General features: G+C 44.9%; 3 protein-coding genes across 22 annotated transcripts in view; 2 read left to right on the top strand and 1 right to left on the bottom strand.

The window, feature by feature from the left end:
- Nucleotides 1–228: 228 nt before the first annotated feature.
- Nucleotides 229–16042, top strand: sec24c (SEC24 homolog C, COPII coat complex component). Of its 4 annotated transcripts, XM_035144946.2 has the most exons (25): nt 229–432; nt 2160–2341; nt 3113–3193; nt 4028–4154; nt 4291–4457; nt 4604–5338; nt 5428–5570; nt 6867–6935; nt 7754–7862; nt 8038–8165; nt 8944–9082; nt 9191–9306; nt 10137–10261; nt 10584–10775; nt 10869–10962; nt 11190–11306; nt 11423–11593; nt 11754–11850; nt 11946–12091; nt 12420–12558; nt 12990–13108; nt 13204–13383; nt 13483–13668; nt 13879–13968; nt 14085–16042. In XM_035144946.2, the coding sequence occupies exons 2-25, from the start codon at nt 2182–2184 to the stop codon at nt 14223–14225; spliced, it is 3771 nt and encodes a 1256-aa protein (XP_035000837.1). In that variant the 5' UTR covers nt 229–432; nt 2160–2181; the 3' UTR covers nt 14226–16042. The 4 variants fall into 4 exon arrangements, with proteins under 4 accessions (XP_035000837.1, XP_035000840.1, XP_035000839.1 ...); XM_035144949.2 differs by lacking the exon at nt 3113–3193; XM_035144948.2 differs by lacking the exon at nt 6867–6935 and having other exon boundaries at nt 232–432.
- LOC118100173 (NACHT, LRR and PYD domains-containing protein 3) lies at nt 16039–22574 on the bottom strand. The gene is made up of 10 exons (XM_035144952.2): nt 22415–22574; nt 22163–22338; nt 21358–21498; nt 21200–21253; nt 19317–21099; nt 18396–18557; nt 18129–18302; nt 17815–17982; nt 17518–17564; nt 16039–17409 (listed from the first exon to the last, which is right to left on the bottom strand). The coding sequence occupies exons 2-10, from the start codon at nt 22263–22265 to the stop codon at nt 16886–16888; spliced, it is 3156 nt and encodes a 1051-aa protein (XP_035000843.1). The 5' UTR covers nt 22266–22338; nt 22415–22574; the 3' UTR covers nt 16039–16885.
- A 4356-nt stretch (nt 22575–26930) lies between these two features.
- Nucleotides 26931–27821, top strand: part of LOC118100174 (calcium/calmodulin-dependent protein kinase type II subunit gamma) — a 32418-nt gene continuing 31527 nt past the window's right edge. For 6 of the 17 annotated variants that reach the window (XM_035144972.2, XM_035144965.2, XM_035144960.2 and 3 more), the window contains exon 1: nt 26932–27239. In XM_035144972.2, the coding sequence (XP_035000863.1) occupies nt 27175–27239 (65 nt within the window). In that variant the 5' untranslated portion in view covers nt 26932–27174. Of the gene's footprint in view, nt 27240–27821 lie in introns of all 17 variants that reach the window. The other 11 variants (XM_035144962.2, XM_035144956.2, XM_035144964.2 and 8 more) reach the window with 3 other exon arrangements.

Below are 27821 nucleotides of genomic sequence, written 5' to 3'. Positions count from 1 at the left end.
TGTGTGTGTGTGTGTACAGACTAATTCATTACTTTTGTTTTTATCCTCTCTTCCACTCCTTTGGATTAACTCCTGTTCCCTGATGACAGTCTATTAAGTGATTTGTGATCCAGGATCTTTATCTGAATCAACTTAACAATAGATAAATAATCGATATAATATAATGATATTACATGACCCTGTGGTTGCGGTGCAGTTGACAGCAGCCGGTGTTTGGCTCCGGTGCAGCAGAGGAGGTGAACGCGGAGGAAGTCCCCCTACGGTGTCCGGATGTGGACGTGGCACAGCGCTGCAGCAGTTCCGCTGAATGTCCGCTCCTGACACCGAGGAGAAACGGGATTAGTGACAAACAGCCCGGGACGACGTCGGCCGCCGGGTTTCTCAGCTCGCCCCGGACAGAGGATAGCCTTTACTATTCACAACACTTCGGGGGTAGGTTTCGGTTCGAGGCCGGTTAATGAGGCTCATACCCCCGTCCGGCTCTGACCACTGACGGCGGAGCTTGGGATTCTGTTTCGGTTAGCTCATGCTAATGGACGGCTAGCATCGCCCCTCAGAGTACCTGGAGCTTTACTAGCTTAGCTGCTAGGCTAACGGATGCTAGGTCCGGTTGTGGCTATCCCCGGCCACAGCTGATTCAGCCGCTCGCTGCTGTCATCGTGTTTCAGGTTGACCGGCTGCCAGCGTCAGCCAGCGAACCAAACCCTCACCACCTTAAAGTGTATTAAACGAAAGCTGTTTTTACACCAGCGCCTGTGAGCCGCACCGCGCGTCACACCGGGTTGTGTTTAGGGTTTATTGCTTGACATGTTGTGTTGCTAAATGTCGGCTAGCCAGCGAGCTAATGCTAATGCGGCACTGAACTTGGCTCCTGTTAGCTTGTAGCTAGGCTCTCTAGCTTTCATTATTGTTGTCACACTTCACTCCTACTAAGCTTGTGTTCTTTATTTGTTAATCTTGGATGTGTTTGTGTCCCTTCGGGATTTCCAAACCAGCCAGCCGAGTTCCGTGATGGTGCAACCCCGGCCAGTGAGAGCAGATGTGGGTCACTCAACAGGCCCTACGTACTAAATAGCTGTGGGGCTCCAGCGATTGTATTTCTCGTTGTGGCACCTGCACTGCTGAATTATTCAAAGGCCCCGCTCGTTTAGCCTGTGTTTGTCTGTTAGCTGATACTCATCACTCTGTCATACAGGTGAGGCCACTCTCCACCGGCCTCAGTGAATACATAACTCCACTCTTGTGTGTCTGTTAGCGAGGCTCACACTTGACATGTGATGTGGAAGGACTGACTGAGCCTGTAAGTCGAGCCACTCACCTGGGGCCTTGTCATAACTCCACTGTTAAACATTTATCTCAGGCACATGCATGAGTCCAGGAGAGTGTCACCATCATATCAGGCTTTTGATTTCTCTGAGAAAGTATCACAAGTCTAGTGGATTTGTTTGCCGTACATGTTTGGGGGAAGTGACTTGTGTCAACAGTCAGTTTGGTCAGTTTGTGTGTTAAGTGAATTGTTAAGTGGCCAAGGAGCGATCTGTGGGTGTGGCACAAAAAGCCAATAAAGGTGTTGTCACTCAACCAGGAAATAGTAACGTCATAACAAAGTGTGATGTGTTACTGACTGGAGACCTTGAGAGCTAAGAGCTGTGTAGCTGTCCATTTTGTTGTTTGTTAGTTCAGGTGTGTGATGAACTGCTCAGTGTGCGACTGTCCCGTCTTCTCACAACTGCCTCCAAATCTTTCCTCACAGAGATCTGACAATAGCACAGCTCAAGGACCATTTAACTAAACTAGACAACACAACACTTGAATGAGAGACTTTGCAGTTAAAAATAGATGCATTTAAGTACATTCCTATTTGAGTTTTCTTTGCATTTTGTGACATTGACACACAGCAGTTACCAACCACTTGATGAGGCATGCCCCTGGGTTGTGTAATGTATTATGTACTGGATGTATGTATGTATGAGTCATAATCTGACTCTGCCCTGTAACATGTGAATGGAATATTCTATGAGCAAATCATGAAAACATCATGATCTACTTTCACAGTAGTCTCAGCAGTGAAATCTCAGTTTCCATCTTGGAAACAGGTTAAGTGAGTTTATCTCATAGTGGTGACAAGTCTTTTTACAACTGTTTCACAATCTTTCCAGATTTAGGGATGAACTGAGGAGGATGAATGTAAACCAGCACACTCCAATGGCCTCTCCGTATGGCCAGCCCCAGCCTGGCTACAGCCATCCTGGCTACGCTCCCCTGGATGCGGGATATCCTGTCCCGTACGCACCCTACAACGGCCCTGCTTCAGCCTACCAGCCTGGGGCTCAACCACAAGGTAAAATGCAGCTTCTGAGCAAGTGTGCATCTGAGTGAGTGAAAGAGATTGACACCAGAGCTGCTTTCAGACATGCACTGGACTCCGCACTTCGTATTTTCTGCGGATGAGGTGCATGTGTGAGCGCAAATGTTCGAGTTAGATGCTCACTTGCAGTTTCTAAGGACTTTATCTGCCTGACCTCCTGGTATAACGTCCGTAGAAATCCAGGTGAAGTTGAAGGGAAACAAAAGTCTTCCGGTGAAAAGGCAGAGTCAGACACCTAGAAGACACCGACAAAGATGTTAAGAGAGTTTGTGGTGATAAGAGCAGATGAGGTGTCGGATTGCTGTAAACATAGTCCAGTGATCTCCGCAGCAGACTCAATACGTCACTTCCTGCCTCAGCCTGCTGCATCAGGCTGCTTTACCTCTCACCTGAATAATGCCGAGGATTTATTGCAATTGTGAACACGACTGTGCAGAGAACCTCCCGCTGTGTTGTGCATGTGTGAAAGGCAAACTCTGGGTAAACACCGTAGCCAATTCTCCGGATTTTACCTTGAGGTCACGTCTGAAAACGGCTCGGGTAAACTGTGATGCTCTGCAAGCATCCTCAGAGCCAATTACCTTGCTTCCCGCCATCTGGATGACCATGTATGTGTGAGAAAAGCACTGACGCTGTGCATACTAATCTAAATATCAAATGCCCTCTCATTCCTTACTGTTGCTTTACGCTTTTCCCTACATCTCTGTGTGTGTGCCCTCTTCCCCCTATTTTCTTCTATTTCAGATTATTCTCCTTTCACAAGCTTTCCCTCTAAGGCTGTGGCAGCCACCCCAGTCTCTGACCTCTCCTCTCCTCTTGACTTAGGTAACTGCCTCCTGTGTTTTTCTTGCTCATTTCACACTCCACATGGTCTGCAATCATCAAGTCCTCCCTGCAGCTACAGGCATTATTCTTGCCAGCATGTCCTGAGACTATTATAATTAATGGCTGACTAGTTACTAAACTTTTTATTACTTAAGTTTTGAAGTAACGATAAACATTTTCCCATGTGAGAGAGATGTTCCAATTCAAAAACAGTCTCTGCTTACAGCCCCCTAGTAAAAACTGAGAATACAGTAGAGGATGCTGTGAGCGATTGGGCGTGTGAATGATGTGTCTAACATGCGACAGACGCAATACTGAAAAAAAACCCAATAAGAATACAAATATCTCCAAATGAAAAAGAGGAGCCATACACGTAGAAGGCACAAAGATGTCAACTTGGAAAGACAAGATTCAAGCTTTTGGTGATACAGGCCAACGCAGGGGTTGCTGTGCTGTAAACAAAAACAAGTGATCTCCGCATTGGAATTTATACATTACGTCCTGCCTCCTGCATGTTGGACAATCCTCACATGAATGCTCCTGAGATCTACCTGACTAACCAGAAACATCCCTGTAAATGTCAGGTGTGGCTTTCATTCCCAGTCTTGATTGGTCCCATTAAACCGACTGACCCTCTCAGCACAGTCCTTGTATCAGTATGTTGTCTGTGCTCCTAACTGTTGGAAAAATGTGGAATATAATAATTGTAGTTTCCTATAGCCACTAATCTCGTCACAACAGAAAGATTGAAATCAGAACGGATCCACAATTGTTTGCAACAGGTTTTAGCTTTTTGAAGGTCTTTGTGTGTAATGTCTTGTCTCTGCTGTTCAGGTCCTGCCAGGGGTCCTCCCACATCTGGAGCCCCGCCAGTCTCAGCGCCTCAACAATATAATCAGTACAGTCACAGTCAAGGGGAAATGCCGAATGGACCCCCACCTATGACACAAGCACCAAACAGGTAGTTACATGTTTATAGATTGTTCTTGTCACTAAAATGTTCCCACACGTTACGTTTTTTATATAAGATTCTTGGGCCTAAAGGTTTTGGGTACTGTTGGGTGGAAATGCGACTTCAATGAATTTTGTTTTTCTAGGCCTCCTGTATCTCAGCCGTACAGCCAGGGAGCTGTGAACATGACAGGGTCGCAATCCAGCTATCCTCAACACCATGGGCCTCCACCCACAATGCATCAGGTCACCAACCAGATGACTGGGATGCAGATCAACTCTGGACCCCCAACCCCAGCAGGGCCAGGATATGGTAAATTTGGGTGGCTTTATACTTGACTGGAATGATGATTTAAATATGAGATGGCCTTCGCTGTGGACATACCTCAACAGAAACCTGAATATTATGTAAATACATGTAGTCCCTCACAAACGCTCTCTTTTGCTCTCTTTCCCCAGTTCCACCTCACTCCTCCCAGCTTCCCATCAGTACCGCCTACTCTGCCGCACCTTCGCCCGCCTACACACAAGCCCCTCCACCGGCATCCTCGGCTCCCACCCAGCCACCAACTCCCAGCGGCCCTGCAACTTCTCAGCAATACTACGGAGGCCCACTGCCTCCTTCTCAACAGCCATTCAACTCTTCTGTTCCCCCTACCTCTCAACAGCCGTTCACCTCCTCTGCACAGCCCCCTCCTTCCTCTCAACAAAACTTCCCTCCCTCTTCCTTCTCAGGTCCCATGCCTCCACCAAACCAAGCTCCTGCTCCTCCAGTGTCCCCACCACAGCAGTCCTTCCCCCCAAACCAGCCCCCCTTCTCCTCAGCACCTCCACCCTCCAGCCAGCCTGCCTTCATCTCTGGTCCGCCTCCCCCTGCCCAGGGCTCCTTCCAACCCAGGGCACCCCCTCCTTCCTCTCAACCTGGACCTTTTCCTCCCCCTGGTCCCCCTCCCACCTCCACTCCCCCCGGCCAATACCCAGGCCCCATGCCTCCTCAACAGCAACCCCCTCCATCCCAGCCATCACCTTATCACTCAGGACCGTCTCCTCCCAGAGCTCAGATGCCTCCAACTTCCATGGCTCAAAGCAACCACCTGCCTCCAGGACCACAGGGCCCACCGTGCCCTCCTGGGCCCCTGCAGCAGCCTCCATCTCAGCCTGGTATGCAGGGTGGATACCCTCCTCAGCAGAATGGTGAGGAGACTGCAGCTTACTATAAGCTATTACTTGTTACCGTCACCTTTTTTTTCCCATTGCTAAGCAGTTTTCTTTTTCTTCTTAAGGTGCTTTTGGGCAGGTGAGAGGCCCTCAGCCTGGCTATGCAGGCCCTTATCCTGGGCAACCAAACTATGGAGCCCCTGCACCAGCACCAGCTCCTGCTCCAGCTGCACAGAAAAGACTTGACCCAGATGCCATTCCTAGCCCGGTGAGCAGACAAACACATTTACCGAGTTCTTCATTTATGACACATACCGACTTGTTGTAGTATTTCTATTTGTTTATCACACAATATTTTGAGACAGAGTCGTTGTGAGGAATGACGACTTTGCAGCACGACATGTACACTCAGTGATCATGTTTTTAGATACACCTATAAAGTCCAACGCAATCGAATGTGTCATAGAGTCCTTTTATGATGCGTTTCATGTTCAGGGTTTGACTCCGTCATCCAGGTGTTGATTAAAATTAACAATGAGGTCAGTGGTGGTGTTTTGCTGTAATGCATCATATTCAGAGGATCTATTTATAATATTCTGCCTCCCTCATGTGTCTAAAGAGATAAAAATAGAAACACATCTGTCTAATGTTGTCCAGTAAGACCACACAACCAGCTATGATCTTAGTAATTAACATATAATTGAATTAACACATTTCTGACAGTATAATCAAAAGCCAAACTCTATAAACTTAATCAAGAGACGCCCATAAGATTCATACACATACGCAGAAGCTTGACCACAAGTGGATCATCTCAGGCGACTACAACAGAGCCCGAACACAGCGTTGACGCCTGCTGTTGACATTTTGGGTTCGACTGTACAGGTGTACCTAACAAAGTGTCCACTGTGTGTATATGACTTTGCAGTAACCATGGAGGGCTGGGCAGTAATTGTTATTAGTATTATTATTATTATGTCATCCTTTCATTGAACAGGATTTGTAATTATTATTATGTCATATAACAAGTTACTAAAATGCAATATGTTGTGAATGTCACTATCATATCTATCATAGTTCAATACCAAAAATAATAAATCTAATAAATAAAAATGTGTTCACCCAACCCAGGAAGTCACATTCTCCTCTAACTATCACAGTATATATATATAATTATATATATATATATATATATATTTTTTTCCCCTTTGCTCTGAGTACTGCCCAGCTGTAGTAGCACAGAGTCTAACAGTAGTATTGTCTCTTTGTTTGTGATCTTCTGTAGTCTTCTTACCTGTAGAGCTGCTCAGCATGTGTGGCTACTGGTATATTAACTTATATCTACATGCACTTGCCTGTCATGAAGCCAATACAATACCACTAATCTATAATCAACACTACTGACCAGTATCTGTTTGAATAACCACAGTGCTGCTTGCTGCTCAGTGCAGTATCACTGAGATTTCTCTTCTCAAATCTTTTTTTTAAACTTTTCACTCTGTATTTATTTTTTTATTTTGTCCTGTTTTCGCACAATTTGCTGGACAAACTTTTGAATGTAAAGCAAGCGTCTGACATGCCGGCTGTGCAGAAATCAAGACATAGAATAGATCCAGACGCTATCCCCAGCCCAGTAAGTTTCCTGTGTGTGTGCCTGCCTTTTACCGCTGCTGCATCCCTGTCGCCTCTTCTCGCTTGCACTAACCTGCATCTCTCACCTCTTATTCTTTCCTTCCAAACCCCTCAGTCAGAGATGGCTACTGTCAGAAATAAGAACGATATAGACTTGTTGTTTGTTAATTCTTCGGTGAACCCTGCTTATTTTTGTCCAGTAGAACTGGAAATATACTCCATAAAATAGTTACTGTAAATTAAACTTAATTTTTTGTGGAAATTAAATTATTTCCTTTCTTTAACCGAGAGTTAGACGATACGGTTGACACTCTCTTGTAATCTTAACTTTGACATATTATTTCTACTTTAGTTTTTTGCAGTTTGTCATTTATGCAGCTCAGCCTGCCACCCACCCCCACCCCCCTTAATCTGTTTCCATGCCTTGCATGCTGGCCTGTAGTCTTTTGACTTACCCACAATTCCTTGGATTATGGCATGCCTTGATAAATCCTGCCCTTTTTTCCCTAGGGGATGTCATTTAGATCTGTTTTTATCATACTTGTTGGTCTACACAAGCGGCTTCAGCATGAATCTGTACCACCGTCATCTTTGTCTTGGCTTGACTATGAATATTTTGTCCACAGATGTTGACTTATTTCATTGTGTGCTTAGTAGCTGTGTGTGTGTCGGGGTTGTGTGAAAGTCCTCTCCTGCGTGGTTAAGTGTTCCTCTTTTAAACTTTGTTAGTCCCGGGGACAGTGTTATGTGAACATACATGTTTTTATGGTGTGAACGATTATGTATTAAGAAACCTTGTTTCCTCTCTCTCCCTTTCAGATCCAGGTAATAGAGGATGACAGGGCTAAGAGCAACGAGCCATTCACTACAGGGGTCAGAGGTCAGGCCCCACCGCTGGTCACCACCAACTTTCAGGTCAAAGACCAAGGTAGCTTCTACTTTCTTTTAAGACATACTAACTAACCCCTTTCATATTTCCAATTCTTGAGGAAGTGTTATTCATTCACACAGGTCATCTCATTTCTTCACTTAGTTACAAGTCAAAAAAGGATGTTGCCATGTATTTATTGTGATATTGATTGAAGAATTGTGTCTGTGTCCAGGGAATGCCAGTCCCAGGTTTATTCGCTGTACAGCGTACAATATGCCTTGCACAGCCGACATGGCCAAGCAGTCTCAAGTGCCACTGGCCGCCGTCATCAAGCCCCTCGCCACACTGCCACCAGATGAGGTGAGACCCTTCTTCCTTCCACTCTCTCGTCTCTCTGGTATTGTAGATGAAGTCCTGTTAAATAGGACTTTATTTGAAATGTGGCTACATGTTATTGCATGATAAGAGAAGAAGTGAGTCCATTGGAACGCTATCAGAAAGCAAAAAAGGAAAATACATTATTTAAAGTCAAGCAAGGTGCAGAATATATAGGACTTTGTTGACAAATGTGAAATATTGTAATATTATGAATAATTCTGTTCGCCACCTAAAGATTTCCCTTGTCACAAAATCCTTTGAGTATGGAGGATAGATTGTAGTTTTAATCTGATTGATCAGTGAACTTCCTCTGTATTTCACCCTGTGTATTCCACACTGCAACTCTATCTTCTACTGAGATTTTCGTACCAGTTATACAGCTTTTACTCTGAGCTTATTTTGAAAAAAGATTAGTTTTCAGGGCAATGCCCGATATGTAATTATTATCACGACACGCCTGTGATGTCAGTGGGATAATCCGTCTCAAAATCATAGAGCTGGGAGTGGCTGCATGACCTTGTTTCATGACCTTGTTTCATGCATTTGTCGTCAGTATCTAGACTGGAGTAGTTTAATATTACGTCATTTTGGCAGGAAAAACATCTGTAGGGAAGAGAGGTTGTAGATCTTAAGTCATAAGGGTGTGGCACACATAACCTCCTGTTTCAGTAATTCTGTCCATAAAAGGTTTTAGATGAAATCACTCTCTTTGCTTTATAATGATTCTCTGACTCTTTTTCAATGAACCTCTTTGGCACAGACCCCACCGTACCTGGTGGACCATGGCGAGGGTGGTCCAATCCGCTGCAACCGCTGCAAGGCCTACATGTGTCCATACATGCAGTTCATAGAGGGCGGGCGCCGCTTCCAGTGTGGGTTTTGTAGCTGTGTCACAGAGGGTGAGTTTGTGTTCATTTAATTGGGCAGTGAATAAATAAGAAATACATGTTTTCATAAATGGAAGAGTATTTATATGCTTTGTTTATCCTTCCGCTGTTTGCCCATAGTGCCTCAACATTACTTCCAGCATCTGGACCACACTGGTAAGAGGGTGGACTGCTATGACAGGCCGGAGCTTTCGCTGGGCAGCTACGAGTTCTTGGCCACTGTCGACTACTGTAAGGTAAGACCTGGTACCAAGGTATAGCATCCACAATGGGTTGTTTACTCCTGAGTTTCCTCAAGGATCTGCAGGAGTAAATCTTTGCAATAGAAGCTTGTTTCAGAAATGGGTATGAATGAAACTATAATGAACGAAGACATCAGGAATAACAATAACCACCAAGGAAATATCAGCATAGACTGGTCTACATTAATTAGCAGTGTAGTCAGTCCTTATCCAATTATTTGATATAAGCAACGCCTGTAGGCTCAATTGGGTCTCAGTGAAATTGGCTCGGTGTCTGTTTTATTTAATGGGCGTCAGTTTGGAAATGATTCTATGCAGCTAACAAAACGGTGTGTTATCTTGATGGGTAAGGAATCGATATTGGTATTGATGAGATGGTGCACTCACAAAAGTCCAAGGCTGATCTGCAACTGATATTAAATGTTCTGTTTAAATATTGTCGTAGCTAAATATAGCCATGAGAATATTTAAAGGCTTTGTAATATACTTATTATATATTTGCATCACTTAGTCTTCTTTATTTTAATCCCACTACAAGTCCAGGTATGGTGGAAAGTTTTTATTAATATTGTAATGCTGTGTTCTCTGTGGTTTTGACCAAAATTAGACGTGATTTAGGATTCAGATTAACATAGAATTGCTTCTGCGACACCAACTCAGTGACTGGTTTTATTCTGGGATTGAATCAGTGATTACTTTTTATTGATTGGATAGAAAAGTAACTTTCAGGCAGCACATTGAACTGAACACGCAATGAAGTTCCTCTGTGATTAATATTTTACTGTAATTTACACGCATCTTCATACTTTGTCTTGTCCCAACAGAACAATAAGCTCCCTCAGCCTCCAGCCTACATCTTCCTCATCGATGTGTCCTACAACGCTGTGAAGAGCGGCATGGTCAACATCGTCTGCCAGGAACTGAAGACCCTTCTCGACTACCTGCCCAGGTAACACACGAGAAGAGGGAAGAATCATTTGCTAGAAACAGGGAAAGAATAATGGAAGAAAATAGGGGGGGAAATGATCCAGTGAAGAAAAGGCTGATGGAAGAAATTACAAGGATGGAATGAGGAAATTAGAGCAAGGATGAAAGACTCAAAATAGAATGAATGAATCAAAAAATATAAGGGGGGAAAAAAAGGAAAAGTTTTGAGAAAGGAAAAATATTAATTAAGCATATTAGATAATTCAGTTAGTCTATACAGTCATTTCTAGCCCATGACCAAATGTTGACCTTTTTCCCATCTCCTCCTTTGTGTCTGCGTCCAGGGAGAACCCAGAAACGGATTCTGTGGTGCGGGTGGGTTTCGTCACCTACAACAAGGTTTTGCACTTCTACAATGTCAAGTCGAGCCTGGCCCAGCCACAGATGTTGGTGGTGTCGGATGTGTCGGACATGTTTGTGCCCCTGCTCGATGGTTTCCTGGTCAACGTAAACGAAAGCCGGCTAGTTATCGAGAGGTGGGCTGACGCGAAGCACTGCAACAAATCCTCAAGGTTTCGATGGAAAGTCAAATTGATCCGATTTCATCACACGCTGTTTGTGTTTTCCAGTTTACTGGACCAGATCCCAGAGATGTTTGCAGACACCAGGGAGACGGAGACGGTCTTTGGACCTGTAATCCAGGCAGGACTGGAGGCACTGAAGGTAAGCACTACGGAAAGTCGGGAAAGTCTTTTAACGGCTTGATAAATTAATTCACAGTTTGAGGATTAAAAAAGCTAAAATTATAAAACCAACCATCAAACAGACAGGGGTGAAAACATAACCTTCCTTATCAGAGGTTATTACTTGGGTAGCTTTTAATACGTCTGTATACATGATACTTGGCTTGTAAAGAGAATGATTTCTATGTTGCTGTGTCATTTTCTCAGGCTGCAGATTGTGCTGGGAAGCTGTTTGTGTTCCACACCTCTCTGCCAATCGCAGAGGCTCCTGGAAAATTAAAGAACAGAGAAGACAAGAAGCTGATTGGGACAGATAAGGAGAAGGTAAACACGAGTGAAGCAAGTTGTGCTTTAACTCAACGTAACAAGGCATTTTGAATAATGTTTTGTTTATGTATCACTCATTCACTTCCTTCACGCTGACTCTCCTTCCTCTTCAGTCTCTGTTTCAGCCCCAGGCCGGCTTCTACAACACCCTCGCTAAGGAGTGTGTGGCCCAGGGCTGCTGCGTAGATCTCTTCCTCTTCCCGAACCAGTTTGTGGATGTTGCCACGTTAGCAGTGGTTCCCGTCTCCACCGGAGGTTCAGTCTACAAATACACTTACTTCCAGGTGAGAAGAAATCACTCTCTTCCTTCCTTCAGTCTCACCCTGAAGCTGCAGCAGGTGTTTCATCCATGATTTTGAGTGTTGCCTGCTGTTCATGATATACTGAGTTTTGATAAATTAAAGGCTTTCGTTTCTCATTGTGTTTTTGTTTCCTTTATCCCAGGCTCCATCTGATCAAGAACGATTCCTGAATGACCTCAGACGAGATGTTCAGAAACTAGTAGGGTTTGATGCCGTCATGAGGGTGCGAACCAGCACAGGTAAGTCACTCCCTAGCTGAAAACCAAACGAAAAAACATAGTCAGATTGAAAGAAATGTGACAATCTCCTCACCTGTTTTACTCCCGTCCCTCAGGTATCAGAGCGACAGACTTCTACGGCTCCTTCTTCATGAGTAATACCACAGATGTGGAGCTGGCAGGCCTGGACTGTGACAAGGCCGTCACTGTCGAGTTCAAACACGATGACAAGCTCAGCGAGGAGACAGGGGCACTCATGCAGGTGGGCACATTTGTCTTTGTGACAAAAACACATTTTATTTTGAGTTTTAAATCAAATATTTTAAAACAACAATGATCAATTATCAGATGATGGTAAATCGTAGCCATCTGACATTCTTGTTATTATCAAATAACCTGGCATCAAACGTAGGCTATATTAGAGCGCTAGAGCTGTCAGAACATAGAGGACCAGTAATTTAAGAGTAGACCCTCAGTGTTTTTAAGCAGCGACTTTCTTGACTTCACTGAATGACTAAAATATCCTAGAAACAACAAATACAAAGTCTTTTCGTGTGTAAGAAACCTCTGCCTCATCTGTTTGCCCGCAGTGTGCCGTGCTGTACACCAGCTGCAGCGGACAGAGGCGCCTCCGCGTCCACAACATGGCTGTCAACTGTTGCTCTCAGCTGGCTGACCTCTACCGCAACTGTGAGACAGACACAATCATCAACTTCTTCTCCAAATATGGTGAGGACGGCTCACAGAGCTCAACAGGGAGGAGGAGGAGAGCGTACAGTAGAATTTTACACACTCAGCATTTTACTCTGAAAGTCTGAACAAGGCGTAAGTGGAGAAATACATGAGAAACATTTGTTCTTAAAGCCAAGTAAGAGCTTCTCCCGTGGAGCTGCAAGTTAGCACCAGTAGAACACTGTGGCTGTTCTTCACAGATATGCAGCCTTGTAAATATGAATCCGGACATTGCTAAATCACCAGGATAAAGACGAGTGGAAGATGTTACACTGCATATGTCTGATTCTCCAATTATAATCAGCTTTATGAATAAATTAGTTTGTTGTTTTTAAGAGATCATTGTAATACAGTAATCCATTTATTTTATACTTTTCTTTCTTTGTGGCTGTTTCGGTTAATGTTTGCACTGTGTATGTGTTCGACAGCTTTCCGGGGCGTCCTGACCAACCAAACTAAGGCGGTGAGAGACACTCTGGTCAATCAGTGTGCTCAGATTCTGGCCTGCTACCGGAAGAACTGTGCAAGCCCGTCATCGGCTGGTCAGGTACGGAAAACATCAGCACTTTCACTTTCCGCTGACATCATATTCACTCCTTTGCTCCCCTGCTTTAAAGTTTTATGTATGTGTGTATTTTCCAGCTGATCCTCCCAGAGTGCATGAAGCTGTTACCCGTCTATCTGAACTGCGTGCTGAAGAGCGACGTGCTGCTGCCGGGAGCCGACGTCTCGTTGGACGACCGAGCTTACCTGAGGCAGCTGATCAGCGGCATGGACGTCTCAGAGACCCACGTCTTTTTCTACCCCCGCCTACTGCCACTGGTGAGATCTCACACACACACACACACACACACACACACAAACAGAGCAGTTTGATCAGCAGATGGCATCTAATAGTGTTATATCTCTTTGTTTTTCCAGATTAAGCTTGAAAGCGGGTCGTTGCCGATGGCAGTGAGGGACTCGGAGGAGAGGCTGTCGAAAGGAGGAGTATACATCCTGGAGACGGGGCTCCACCTCTTCCTGTGGGTGGGAGCCAGCGTTCAGCAGGAGCTGCTGCTCAACATCTTTGGCACGCCGAGCTTCAGCCAGATCGACCCGAGCATGGTGAGAATCATATCAGAGAGACATATTGTTGTTGTTTTGATTCCACACAAATTGTAATTAAAAGCTAACATCAATTATTATTGATTTTTCATTAATGAGGACATTTATCGTCAATTATTGGAAGATTATTAGCACTGCTGTGATATTGATTCAACCCTGTTAGTTAAAGTGTGCTCTGACGTCTCTGAATGTCTGTCCTCCGACTCTCAGGCAAATCTACCAGAGCTGGACAACCCGTTCTCTCAGAGACTCCGAGAAATTGTTGACTCCTTCAGAGCACAGCGACCACGATACATGAAGGCAAGTTCTCTCTTTTTCTCTCCCTCAGTCAAATGTTTGACCCCCAGCCCTCCTCCTGCCTGCTCTGTTCTTCTTCCCTTCCTTACACTTCTCATCTTCTCATCTCTCCCTCTCAGCTGATGGTGGTGAAACAGGAAGACAAAGCCGAGCTGATATTCAGGCACTTCCTGGTCGAGGACAAGAGCGCCAGCGGGGGAGCGTCATACGTGGACTTCTTGTGTCACATGCACAAGGAGATCCGCCAGCTTCTCAGCTAGGCGCCCCCTCCCCCCACTCAGAGTTTCCCTTTGTTCACCCGTATGACCCCCGACCACCGCTGACCCAACCCACCTGGTTCACCACTCCTCATGAAAGAAAGAAAGCGCTTTATCATCTTTTTTTTTTTTAAGCCTAACAAACTAAAGCTCTCGTTGCTGTTTGCCACAGACCAGCTGGCGGATCTCATCATGTGAGGGTGTGTGTGAGTGTGTGTGTGTGTGTGTGTGTGTGCGTGCGCGTGTGGGGGAAGAGAGAGAGAGAGAGAGAGAGGAGTGGATGTGATGTCAATAGAGGTTTTCTCTGCCTGTAATCTACTGCCCTATCACAGCAGGAGCAGAATAAGTGAGGAGGGAGGGTAATGTATATACACAAGTGAACAATTACATGTATGCAACAGATTAAATGAGCGATGGAGGGGGCTGATGTTGACGTAGTCGGTGTACTGTCTTATTATTAGCACTGAAAGGCTGTTTTGGGTGCATAAATGACCCTTAGATAGCAAACACTTTTTATATGATTGAATCCAAATAGAGTGAAGGACATCTACATACAAGACATAAATGGAATTACATATTAAATGCTGTTCTTTCTGTCTCTTCTCCCATTTAATCATGGCCTTAGTACCCCCTTCCCATGCTCCTCCAATCATGTTTGTTTGTTTCCAGATGTGAGGATTAGTTGACCGCTGCCCGATTCTTATTTCCCGATGTGGCTCTAGGTTCAAGTGTGAATTTAAGCACCTAGATGAACAGCTGGCAAGTTTTCACCTGCATTTAGAATATAATCTGCTCTGTGTCGACAGATCTACTGAAAAATATGGTGCGCTGAAAACACAGTCATTACGGTAATTCGTATCATGCAGATTTGTTTGATATCGGCCTCAGTTGAGTTTTCTTTGTCGGCATGAACATCTGCCCCCTGTTTACTCACGGGCAAACCAGATGTGTATTTCAAATCACTGTCATGATTCTGTTGGGGGAGTTTTAAGTCTATGCAGCACTGGGAAAGGTCAGAGATGGAATAAAGGACAAAAGACTAAATGAGAGGGAAAAAAATGAGGATGTGAAGTTTTGATCTCAGCATGACGGCGATGGAGAATCCTCTGACTGAGGATAATACTGTCTGTTGATGGTATGTAGTGCGGCAGACTCTATATTAATGAAGAGTTTTGATGTCCTAAAATGTATAGAAATGCATTTTCAAGCCGACAGAAATAAACAGAGGGAAGGCTGATAAACAGACATGAGTTCATGTTTGCAAACTTTGAGTTGTCTCCGCACTGACTGAGTTCAGTGTGTAAATAAAATATATAATCTGTACAGAATTAATAAGAAAATAACAATTTTAAAGACCTGCCTGAGCAGCTGTGGTTTGTTGATGGTTGGTTTCTCTGTCACAAAAATGGCCTAAATTTAAAATCATGGCTTTTACCGGAGAAATAAAGACTGGCTTTGTGATCTGTGTGTGTGTGTGTGAGGGAGAGAGAGTGTGTGTGAGTGAGTGAATGCAGGGTCGGTCCTGGTGAATTTCTTCTGAGGAACAGAGGGATCAGCCAACACACACACACATTCTACCCATGAGATTTATTTCAGTGTTCTTCATTTATCACTTTCCGTTCTAATTTTTTTTCTTTTACTTTGACTTTCGTGTTCATTTGGTGTGTGTGTGTCGCCCTCTGTTCCATCTTTACGTTCACGGAGTTCGACCCATTGTCTCGACTGTAATCTTAATTTCTTCTCCTTTTCTTTTTTCTTTGATTTGTTTTTTTCATTGCCTCTTGGGACTGCTAATAAAATGAGGTTAAAACGAAACTCCACACGTTGCTTCTCTCGTTTTTTCTTTGTCTCCCCGAGAGAAAGCCTTTATTAGAAAATAATAAATGTACATATATTAGCTTCACATTGTTCTAATAATGACATTTGCATTATTGTACAATTTTCCCTTAGTTTTTTTCCCGACAAAACATTTTCCACTACCTCTCAAGTGGCTGTGTTGATATCAAATACAGTTTTTTGTTATTTCCACAGTTACAGAGGTGAAAACATGTTTTTGACTCCACACTTGGGACAGCCAGTGGTTGGAGGCAATATGTTTTCGTGTTGTTCGTCCGTCCCATCCTTGAGGGAATTTGTTTCAAATTTGATGTAAATTTAACTTGGATTCGAGATCAACAGATTTATGTGGTCAAAGGTCAAGGTTGCTGTGACCTCTTTTCAAGCAATCAAATTTTATTTGTATAGCCCATATTCACAAGTCACAATTTGCTCCACACTGCTTAACAGGGTGCAACATCCTCTGTCCTTAACCCCCAATAAGGGTAAGGAAATACTACCAAAAAAGAAAAGTTGTAATTAGAAATAAAAGGGTTGAAACCTCATAGATAGTCACATGTGACGGATGAATGTGATATATCAATTGTGCCTTAAGTGAATTCCTCCAAATTTTGTCCAGTTAATTGGACTCTCAGATGATTTCAGTGGTCAAAGGTCACAGTGAAAACTTTAGTGCTCTAAAACTGCACTGGTTGTTGGTGGATGATAACCACAGTGCAATAATTCAACTTTTTTATTTGCATGCACTGAACCTTTAAGTGTAGAGAGCAAGGGGAAATCATGAGGTCAGGAGGAATATGAAGCATTGCTTTATGTCCTGGTGATTTTTAGCACAGGTTGATTGTGGCGCCCACCCAGGCAAGCTGAAACCCTGGGTAGACGGCCTCAGTGAAGGAAGTGTGGAAGGTGTGGAGGAGGGTCAGTGAGGCACAGGAGGAGACCAGGTAGAACGACAGTGTCCCCGCTGACCAGTCCAGAAGGACTCCTACTCTGTAGGAGCTGGGTGTGATGGTCAGAGCGGTGTTTGTGGTGCTGTGCACGGCCCTGAAGCCATCGTTTGTACAGCTCAGGCCCCAGGAGGAGTCATTCCTGCCCAACCAGCTGTCGTCTTCCTCTCCCTTCCTGCACATACGTCTGTAGGCTACTCCTATGAAAGTTCTCCCGCTCCATTCTGTCTCCCAGTAGCACCGGCCGCTCAGTCCCTCTTGACACAACACCTGTCTCCAGAAATCAAACCTCTCGGGATGGTCGGGATACGGCTGCTTAGTCCAACGCTCCGCTTTCGTGTTCTCCTCGGACAGAGCCATGTCTTCGTGAGCTGTGTTTGGGTCCAGGCTGAGTTTGGTGATATCTGATTCAATTCAACAGAAATGTTTGTCAGTGTTAAATGTTACCCGGAGCTGTTTTATGAGATTAGACGGAAACAAAGAAGTAGAAGTACAAAGTGCTGGTTACTCACATTTCTTTGGACCTGGCTGAATCCTGGATTCACCACACTCTTCCACACTAAAACATAATAGATGAACAGAGATTTTTCATTTGGTGCCTTTAATTATTACAGGTGATATAGGAGATGTTTTTTTACTGATATCAGGCTAAAAACAATCTATATTTTGGCCAACATTCACGTTTACTGTAAAGTCATGAAATAAACATTATTTTATTAAAAATAAAAACAGTTTGGTATCATCAATACAGGGCTCTGTGGCTGTGTTTAATGACATATTCCTCGTTCCGGCTCTGTAGTGGACTCTACCTGAGTTTCTGCAGGCTGCATTGTGGGTCGTCCAGCAGAGCAGACAGCAGCTGCAGGCCCAGGTCTCCTGGGTGGTTGTAGCTCAGGTTGAGCTCCCTCAGACGGGATGAGTTCAGAGCAGATGCCAGGTAAGTGCAGCCTTCTTCTGTCACTCTGCACAGGGACAAACTTCGAGAGAAGACACCAAGACATTTTATCCGTCTTGATCGCCATCACAAATGACAGCAGCGAGCAGAGTCTGCATGTTTGGCTCTGCACTGTACGCTCCTTTTAAATTATTCATCTGGAATGGAATTTCACTCGAGGGCACTCACATGAGTATTTCCAGTTTGCAATGAGGACTCCCCAGTCCACCGGCGAGCACTGAGATTCCTGTGTCCTGAAAGTCGTTGTCAGTGAGGTCCAGGACTTTGAGCTGGCAGGATGCTGAGCTGAGAAATGAGGCCAGGGCGCCACAGCATTGATCAGTCAAGCTGCAGCTCCTCAGTCTAAAAGAACAGAGAATAAAGAGAAAGTCTAAAACCATTCACTCACAGATAAAAAACCTTGGAGAAAAAAAGAAAGAAACATCGGGTTTTGACCTCAGTGTCTCCAGTTTGATTTTCTTCAGTCCAGCAGAGAGCAGTATAATCCCTGAGTCTGTCAGGTTGTTGTTGCTCAGGTCCAGCTCTCTAATTCTCGACGAGCCGATGCAGTTTGCCAGGATTTCACAGCAGGTCACAGTGAGATTACATGATTTTAGACTGGAATAGAAAAGGCGAGAGGAGAGGTCAATAATGTAATAAAGAAATGATACCCAGGTTGCAAAATTGTTTTGACCTTGATATGGCCCGGACATTCCACATCCGGCTCACATACAGCATGGAGTGATGGCGCTTTGGTTGCCCATTCCTGTTTGCCATGTCTGGGTGAGCTATAGGTCAAAGGTAGGGATTTGTGCCATTTGGGTCATATTTACCATTTACCATATGTGCCACTTTAGGTTCACATCCGGATTACAACTTGCCTAGAGCACCATATGTTTGCCAAAATGCTCACCTTAGTGTTGGGATATTTGGGCCACATTTGCTGTTTTACCAGTGGGCAACTTTAGGCTCACATCCAATCTGTCTGGGCCACAAAAAGGCCAGAAGGCAGCATCATTTCCTGAAGTGGCTCCTCATCCATATGCTGTTGGTTAGACAGACTCTGTATTATCCCCCCCTGCTCAGAATAGGGTGAGCAGGTGTCCCTACTACACCTAAAATGACAGAAAACCGCTTTGAAATGTTTTTATTTGACACAAACTTTAATTATTTGAGTTTGCTCAAGGGTCCTATGCACTAACATGGAGGAGGTAAGCCACCAGGGGGCAAGCGAGATGCTTTGGCTTCACTTTCGTCCATCTTTTTTTCTACAGTCTGTAGTGCAGCGTGGTTGAATTTTAAAGGACTGCTGGGCCTTGGCAAAGGTATGTGCTCTACCAAGTGCCATTGAATTTAGAATTTCATCAAAACACTTACTTTGCCACTTGAGCTGTTTTGACAATGGGCAGCAGCCTCACAAGCCCCTCCTCAGACCTGGTGTAGTTGCTCAGCTCAAACACACTCAGTTCTTCCTCTGACGTCAACAGGACAAAGACCAGAGTGGCCCACTGTGCAGGGGACAGTTTGGCTGTGTTCAGACTGCCCGAGCTGAGGCAGCTCTGAATCTCCTCCACAAGCGATTGGTCGTTCAGCTCGTAGAGGCAGTGGAAGAGATTGAGGCACCTGTCTGTGGACGGACTCGACCTGATCCTCTCCTTGATGTGTTTGATGATCTCTGCTCTGGTCCGTTCGTTTGTTCTGTTGCTGGTCATTAGATGTTTCAACAGGGTCTGACTGGAATCCAGAGACAAGCCCAACAGGAAGCGCAGAAAGATGTCGAAATGGCCATTCTCACACTGCAGAGTCTTTTCCACGGCCTCCTTATAGAGGATGACCTCTGAAGAGTTTCGGGACTGGAAGAGTCTCGAGGCAGACGACTTCTTCACCAGGACGTTGTCGTTGTTGTTGTGGAACATGAGGAAGACGTACAATGCGGCGAAGAATTCCTGCACGCTCAGGTGCACAAAGCAGAACATCTTCTCCTCGCCGAGTGACAGCTCCTCGCTGAAGATCTGTGTGTAGACTCCTGAAAACATGGAGGCCTGCGAAACGTTTATTTCGTATTTGATGAGATCTTTCTCATAGAAGATCAAGTGGCCCTTCTCAAGCTCTTTAAAGGCCAGTTTGCCCAGCGAGATGAGGTTATCTCTGACATCAGCGTTTGACTCTCGTCTTCCAGGCAACCTCTTCTGCACGTACAAAGACAGGAAGTGTATGTACATTTTAGTGAGAGTCTTTGGCGTGTCTTTACTGTCGGTCATCGCCAACTGTTTCCCGAGAACACTCGCCGCCATCCAGCAGAAGACTGGTATGTGGCACATGATGTGAAGACTCCTGCAGGATTTCACATGGGCGATCACCCGGTTTGCCAAGCTCTCATCTGCAATTTTCCTCCGGAAGTAGTCGTCTTTCTGCTGGTTGTTGAACCCTCGGACCTCGGTCACCAGGTCAACATACTCCATGGGTATCTGACTGGAAGCCACTGGGCGAGATGTGATCCAAACAAGACTCTGGGGGAGCAGTGTCCCCCTGATGAGATTGGTCACAAGCACGGCGATTTTGGTCGACTGCTTCACATCGGAGACGATTTCATTCTTGTTGAAGTCCAAGCGCAGGCGGCTCTCGTCCAGACCGTCCAGGATGAAGAGCATTTTACTTTTACTATTAGTGAAGATTCCTGTGTCTTTCGTATCAGGGAAAAAGACGCAGAGAAGCTCCTCTAGACTGAAGGTTTTTTTTGTCATCAGATTCAGCTCTCGGAAAGCGAGGGGGAACACAAACTCCAGGTCGGTGTTAGCTATCTCATCAGCCCAGTCTAGAGTGAATTTATTGGCAGATACCGTTTTTCCGATGCCGGCCACTCCCCTCGTGATCACCGTTCTGACATGGTGGTGGTGTCGTCCTGGTGGAGGAGCAAAGATTTCATTGCAGTGGATTGATTTCTCCTGGGCCACAGGCATCCTGGATGTCGTCTCAATCTGCCTCACCTCATGCTCCTTATTGACTTCGGCACTTCCTCCCTCGGTGATGTAGAGCTCCGTGTAGATGTTATTGAGGGGTATTTTGTTTTCCTTGTGGGTTGTGAGCCCTTCAAGCAGGTGGCTGAACTTCCTCTTTAGTGTCTCTCGCAGTTTCCGTTGACATTCGGCTACTTTGTTGCCTGTGAAAATGCGTATGAAGTTCAGTCAGGATTCAAACTTTTCTGTCAATATGTCAAATTCCTAAACGTTTGAAGGTGATGGGTTGTATGAACTACTCACTTTGGAGCTGCAGAGACCCACAGCTGTCTTGGTTCAGTGCTTCAACGATACTACCTGCCGAGGAAGAAAATAAAAGATCAGCAGAGCCCGAACCTCGTCTTTTACATTCACTGTTTATACTGTGTCCACATGAATCTTGAATCTTGAATCTTGAATACCTTGGCTGACTGAGGAGATAGTGATGTTTAAGTTGCCGATGTTAGAATTGTAGATGGAGGGAGCGACCACGCTGCTTCCACTCTGAGCACAGATGCTGGGAGGTAAATGATGAACCAGATCCTGGATAGACTCAAGTGACCCTGAGAGAAACAACAAAACTCGGCTTCAACAGGTTGAGATGGAAAAATGTATAGTAGTAGTAGTAAAACTGAGTTCTAAAACAAGAGAATACATGTCATTGTTAATGACAAATCTTATCTCAGCACTGGATCCACTTCCTTGCAGTGTTTGGTATTTTTACCCCAGGTTATGTTTTCATCTGCGTTTAGGCAGCAGGATTACGGAAAAACTACTCAACAGAGTTCCATGAAATCTTGTGGAGGGTTGTGGCACAAGCCAAGGAAGAAGCCATAACATTTTTGGTGCAGAGCCAATCAGGGGCTGATCAAGATGTTGTTGTTTTTTACATTACATTTTTTTTAATTTCTCAAGAAATAATCCACAGATCTTTATGAAAAAAACATCCATAGAGTGCTAGTATTTATGAACAGGTGACATTTTGTGCAGATCTGGATAATGATCCAGATTTTAAAAATCAAAATAAGTAATTTCAGCAAGGTGATCTTTATTCATTTCAATATAGAGGACAGTTATTTTCCCTGTGTTTAATAACACCCTAACCCTAACAGTTTGCAGAAACCTGTACATTATGTAAATGCAATATGGCAATAAAGTGGTCAATCTGCCTTGGGGATGTATGTGTTTACCGAGTGCCCTTCTAGTTCTAAAATTTGACCTTCTCACCTTGTAAAACCTCATCGGTTCTATCAGCAGCCCTCTTTTCCTCCATGTTTTTCACATCCTCTCCTTGATCTGTGCATTGATGCTCCTCATCAGCGGTCTTCATCTGAGAGGTAAACTTCCCAGCACACTTTCAGTCGATTACTTCCAGAGGATCAGATCAGATCGGGTTGGGCAAACTGTAAAAACAAACAACATTCTTTCACATACAGGATCAGTCAAAGCTACAGAACAATACATTAGGAAACCGCTTACCTGCTTCAGCAGTGGTTTGGGTAACGGCTGTCATTTCCGCAGCTGCTCGTGATAAGTATTTGCAACAGATCCTGTACAAAAAAGAAACCATCAACCTCCATGTGATGGTGACAAAAACGGAAGGTGGTGTTTCCTGTCTGCACAGTCCTTGTGTGAACTGCAACTCTTAGTTTTTTTCTGAAGTGTAACCTTCAGTTTCATTTAAAAAAAACAAAAAAACAGCCTGTGTAGATTTTCTGCCTTTTGTGTTGGAGAATAATACATTGATATTATTTATTTAAAAACACACATTTGGTGCACAATAAGAAGATCTCATTTTAAATTTAGAGGGTATTTATTATATTTCTTTTAAATAAAATTACTTGTTGGCATGCTTAGTATACAGACTTTTAGTAATAAGGCTCATTTATCTATCTATCTATCTATCTATCTATCTATCTATCTATCTATCTATCTATCTATCTAATACCAAATAGCACATGAATCATTAATGTTTTCTTTTTTTCTTTTTCTCTTATAAGAGTTAGACGTGTAGGATTGTTTGGCCTTGGCAGGGGTCTGCACTCTACTAAGTGCTATTCTAGTTATTTTTCAATGCCAAACACTTCTTGTAAGTGTGTGGATCAATGATTTTAAGAAAGCAGTGAACAGCTGCATTCTTAGAGGGGCGAAAGTTGCTGTTTTTCCTTTTCCAGTCTCACATGCTGCAGCTTTACCTGCTGTGAACAGACGGTGGAGGCAGAGTCCACTTTTACTACATTTGCAAAACAATGGGGGCAGATGAAGACTCTTTAGTAACTTGTAATAACTTGTAATAACTTTTTTACCCACAACTTTCTGTTTTATTACAGAGCCACTAACTCCCTCTGTTCCGTTATCTTCCAACCATCACCTATTAGTTTCTAGTTGAGGGCCCTGAGGTTCTGGAATATCTGTTTTTAAATCATTACTTCAAACATATTTTAAGCCTATTTAACACCTGGTTTTTAACTGGTTTGTAATGGATGGTTTTTATTGTTGTTCATCTTTTTTCTTACTTTTATTTTCTTACTTATTTGAATTTTTTTCTTGCTCCGTTTTGTGTTGTTTCATGCCCATGTATTTTGTAAAGCACTTTGTAACTTTGATAAGTGCATAGTTTCATAATTTACTCATAGAAATGGTCATCCAGGTTTTGCTTTGTAATCGCCCCTCTTGTTCCTACTCCAAATTAAAAGATCCCTTTTTATGCAGTTTTACATCAATCGGTTGTCAAATATAGTTGCAGATTATTTCAATATTAATTGATTATTCAACCACTAATCGAGCTATGGGGAGTTGTTTCATTGTTAAATCCTTTAGCAGATGCTGCTGAAAATAATAATAGTACAACTTACAGCCAATATCTTCACTTGACTGACCTCTTGTGGAGACAGCCATGCACTGAATCACATCACCCCTGCACCTCTAAAAGTCAAGATTTCAAACTCTGTCACTAGTAGACTACTTTTTGTTATGTTATTAAAGTTTTTATTATTATGTATGTTTTTTATTTACTATGTTTCATTTTGTAGATTTATTATGATATTTATTATCATTCAACTATACTTACATATATATATTTCTTTACATCATAGTTCCTTAGTTGCGGTGCCCTTAAGTAAAGTAAGAGTGTGATATTCAGAAATTTACCATCACTTATTTATCCTGGCCAAGATGAGTGAGCGCACTGGCATTTCATCTGCAGCACCAACCACTTTTCACTCACTCACACTCACACACTAATGCCCTGGATGGATGCTGCTGCCAAAAAAGAAACCGAGAATGACTGACTTCCTGAGCAGTTGGGGGAGGGGGGCATCACAACAGTATCTGCTGAAGCAACAAGGAGCGTTACTCATTCACTTCTCCCCTCTCCCTCCCCATTCAGAGTATTTCTCCAAAACAGTGATGAGGGAACAGGACAGTCATGACTCAGCTCTGGGCCCCGTGCACCCTCTCGGTTGTGATGATGTAACAGATGGCGTATTCACCCTCATTAGTCAGTAGCAATGAAAAGTCATTTCTAAATGTACGACAGCGAGTGAAGCGCTGATTGCACTATTCTGCCTACAGAGAGTTTGCCACAGAGGTCATGCCTCCAAAAGGCACGGAGTTATAAACAACTAGCGCAGGACGCGTTCTAAACCTGCCTGTTTGCTCGGCCTGTAGTCGTGTTCCAGAGCTACTTTGTCTTGTGCTTCCTCCTCAAACTGTTCTACAACATACTGTCACGTTTTCATTGTTTGCATGCTGGACGTTGTGTGCACAGCTTTTTATAAACAGTCTATGGTGCAGAGTGAAGTAAGAACAATTTGCGTTCATCCTACCTGGTTTCTCTGCAATTAAGATTTTTTTTTGTTATCGTCAATGTTGTTCTTGAAATAAAACTGAATTCGCTTTATTACTGTTCGCGTGTTTGGCTTATATGTTTAAGTTTGAAAGATTGACTCAACTGGTTTTCTATTATTTTCATTTCAATGGTGATAAGCAACTGACACAACAACTTTCCAAAAATAAAAGCTCTGTAATTCAGCTTGATATAAAGCATCGCAGGACGAAAATAGCTTAAATTCACCTGCAAGCTTCAACTGACACCACGCAAAAAGACAAAGGCTATAAAGATTTTGCTATTCAACCTATTAAATATCTAATAATATCCTAAAAAATTAACTGTGCCCAAATTGATCTATTAGCTTTTCTGAACTGAAGTTTCTCTGAGCCTGGGTAGCGTGAGAGTATCAACATCTTTTTGCCATTTTTAGAAGTGCTGAGTGTGTTATTCACAGCAAGGTGGCATAGGAACATGTGAATGGCTGCTATCTTCATGTGCGTTTTCCATTGCAAATGTGTCTCTGGCCTTCTTTCTCATGTCACTGCTAAGTTATAATCTGGAGAGGAGAGTCAGAGTCTAATTTGTAGCACACAGTTGAAAGATGAATGGTGTGTAACGGCCCTAAGGCCCAACCAACAAGTCCGGCTGTACACAACGATGATACTACAATATGGGAGAATCGCTGTCTTTCTTTTCTGCGCCGATTTCTGCTGAAACCATCCCACTGTCTCTTCCCTCGGCCTCCTGTGCTCTCACTCCTCTTCCCTCCTCTGCTTCGCTGTCTCTCATCGGGCGGGCAAGGCGCAGTGTGTGGTTGGTGTGAGATAACAAAGGGCTGAGGAGTTCACCATTATATAACTTCTGTGGAGGCTGAGGAGGTGGAGGAAGAGGAGGCGAGGCAGCAGGGTTAGCGCGTAGCAAAAGGAGGGCAGGAGAGGGCGAGTAGCCTACGTTGCACGGTGCTCGTTTGTCTTCCGCGGAACACACACACACACACGCACACACCAACATGCACGAACACACACACACACGCGCCTGCCTCCCTTTCGCTGCTCTCCCATCACATATTCAGCTGGCTCGCACACCGCAGATATAGCGCGGCCTCATAATATTTGAACTTCTCAGCGCTTCGGCTTTGTGTTCCCACGCCGACAACCACGCATAAAGATTTTCGAGTGAAATCACCATTTCGCTCCTCTTTGACGGTGTCTATGTGCTGTTTCGCCGTGCCACCTCTGAGGCAGGCAGCCACAGACACACACACACGGGGCCTCTAACTCTCAAGCTCCGAGGGCTCCCTCCAGCCCCACCCGCCTGTCCTCTGATGGCCTCCCACTCATGCCACATTAAACATTTAGCGAGGCACTCTGGATCCGTGTGACACCATCTTTTAGCGCCACCAAGCCAACGGCCCTCACACTGTGGAAAATAACTAAACCAAAACATATATATATATATACACATAGGTGCACGCTGGTCGGCGGGAACCCGATACAGCGAGTCACACTATTCCCCTCTTAATCATCCCTGCTTCTCTCAGGCAGGCACACACACGCACGCGCGCGCGCGCACACACACACGCGTGCATGCTCCTGAATGCAAACGCAAAATCAGTGGTTCAGAAAAGGCCTATACTCTGCTGAGAGTAAGAGCTGCATTAATCAATATTGATCTGTGCAGCCTGTGTGTGTGTGTGTGTATTTGCATTTGCGTGGACTTGTGCAGCCTGAGTGAGTGAGTGAGTGTGTGTGTGTGTGCGTGTGCGTGCGTGCGTGTCACAGTTTCCCTCTCTGCTGCAGTGAGGTGTGACCCAGGGTTGGGTGTATCCCAAACAGTGCAGTAAAAAATGCCGCTGTGATGTTTTCCTGCATTTCTTTTGTTCTTGCAGATACGAGGGGAAACAGGAACTGGATGTCACCGCCACAGTTTTTTAAGACGGGAAACATGCAGGGCGGCAGGATCGTGCACGTGAGCGTCAGTGTGTGGCATCATGATGCTGCACCCCCCACCCCCCTCCACCAGAGGGTTCGTACGCTCTAAACAAGGCAAAGAATTCAGCACCTTCTCCCCACATTTGCAGTGACTTCACCGAACCACAGTCTCATGCTGAAGGAGCCGGATCTCGCGAGGATTCCTCCCCTTTGCACACACACACACACACCATCACTCCTCCTCCTCCTCTCCCCAGCCCCTCCCTTTCCGTCCCCTGCTCGCCTCTCTCCTCTCCAGTCTTGCCTGCCTGTCAGATCGGTGCTCCAGTGTCGGAGGCTAGGCTACCCTCCTCCTTCTGCTTCTTCTTCTTCTTCTCTTCTTCTCCTCCTCCTTCTCCCCGGACCCCGTTACGAGAGAGCCAGCCGCCGTCGTACCCCAAGGCTCGGGCTCCGCCGCCTCTCTCACAGCCACGACCATGGCGACCCCCGTGACTTCCACCAGGTTCACCGACGAGTACCAGCTGTACGAGGAGCTCGGGAAGTAAGCAGCCAGCCCAGTGTGCATCGTGTCTGCCTTGTCGTTTTGTGTGTGTGTCCCCCTCCCCACCGCCCACCCCCGCAACCTCGCCTCACTCACTGTATTCCTCGCTAGCCGCTTAGCACGGCGCTAGCTAGCCGAACTAGCCCAGTCGCGTCGCAGCGCTTTGAATGATGTGTGTCAGCGGGCGTGAAGCGGCGTGTGTTGTTGGTGCAGTCCGGCTAAATTAACCGCTGCTAACGGCTAACTAGCTCCCCGCCGCATTAACGGAGAGCGACTAGCCACCTAGCTACCACGCTGATATTGATAAACTAGCTGCGTTAGCCCAGCAGCGTTGCGTCTTTTTTTCTTCTTCTCCCCCTCCCTCAGTCGCTAATGGTGACGAATGTAAAAATATCGATGCATGCAGCGGCACTCTGGTGTTCGCCAGCCGAGTCCGGTGGAGCCGTCAGCGGGGCCCGCGGGAGACGCAGGGGACGCAGGAGACGCAGCCCCGTTGACATTTCACCGGCCCCCGGGGTTCTGACAGCTCCGTGCGGGCTCAGACCAGAGGCTGTGGTCGGCAGCGAACTAGGCCGATCACCC

This window comes from Hippoglossus stenolepis, chromosome 21, assembly GCF_022539355.2.
Source record: "Hippoglossus stenolepis isolate QCI-W04-F060 chromosome 21, HSTE1.2, whole genome shotgun sequence".
In the NCBI taxonomy this organism is placed as follows: Eukaryota; Metazoa; Chordata; class Actinopteri; order Pleuronectiformes; family Pleuronectidae; genus Hippoglossus; species Hippoglossus stenolepis.
Note: the sequence above shows the minus strand (reverse complement) of the source record. Positions and strands in the feature narration are given on the sequence as shown.

Coding starts and splice junctions, on each gene's coding strand:
- sec24c (XM_035144946.2), top strand. CDS start 2,182: ATGAATGTAAACCAGCACACTCCAATGGCCTCTCCGTATGGCCAGCCC. Junction 10,262..10,583: donor CTTCTCGACTACCTGCCCAG/GTAACACACGAG, acceptor GTCTGCGTCCAG/GGAGAACCCAGAAACGGATT. Junction 10,776..10,868: donor AGCCGGCTAGTTATCGAGAG/GTGGGCTGACGC, acceptor TGTGTTTTCCAG/TTTACTGGACCAGATCCCAG.
- LOC118100173 (XM_035144952.2), bottom strand. CDS start 22,265: ATGAAGACCGCTGATGAGGAGCATCAATGCACAGATCAAGGAGAGGAT. Junction 18,558..19,316: donor AAAACAGCTCAAGTGGCAAA/GTAAGTGTTTTG, acceptor TTTCTATTCCAG/TCTAAAATCATGTAATCTCA. Junction 17,983..18,128: donor TGCAAACTGGAAATACTCAT/GTGAGTGCCCTC, acceptor CTTCTCTCGAAG/TTTGTCCCTGTGCAGAGTGA.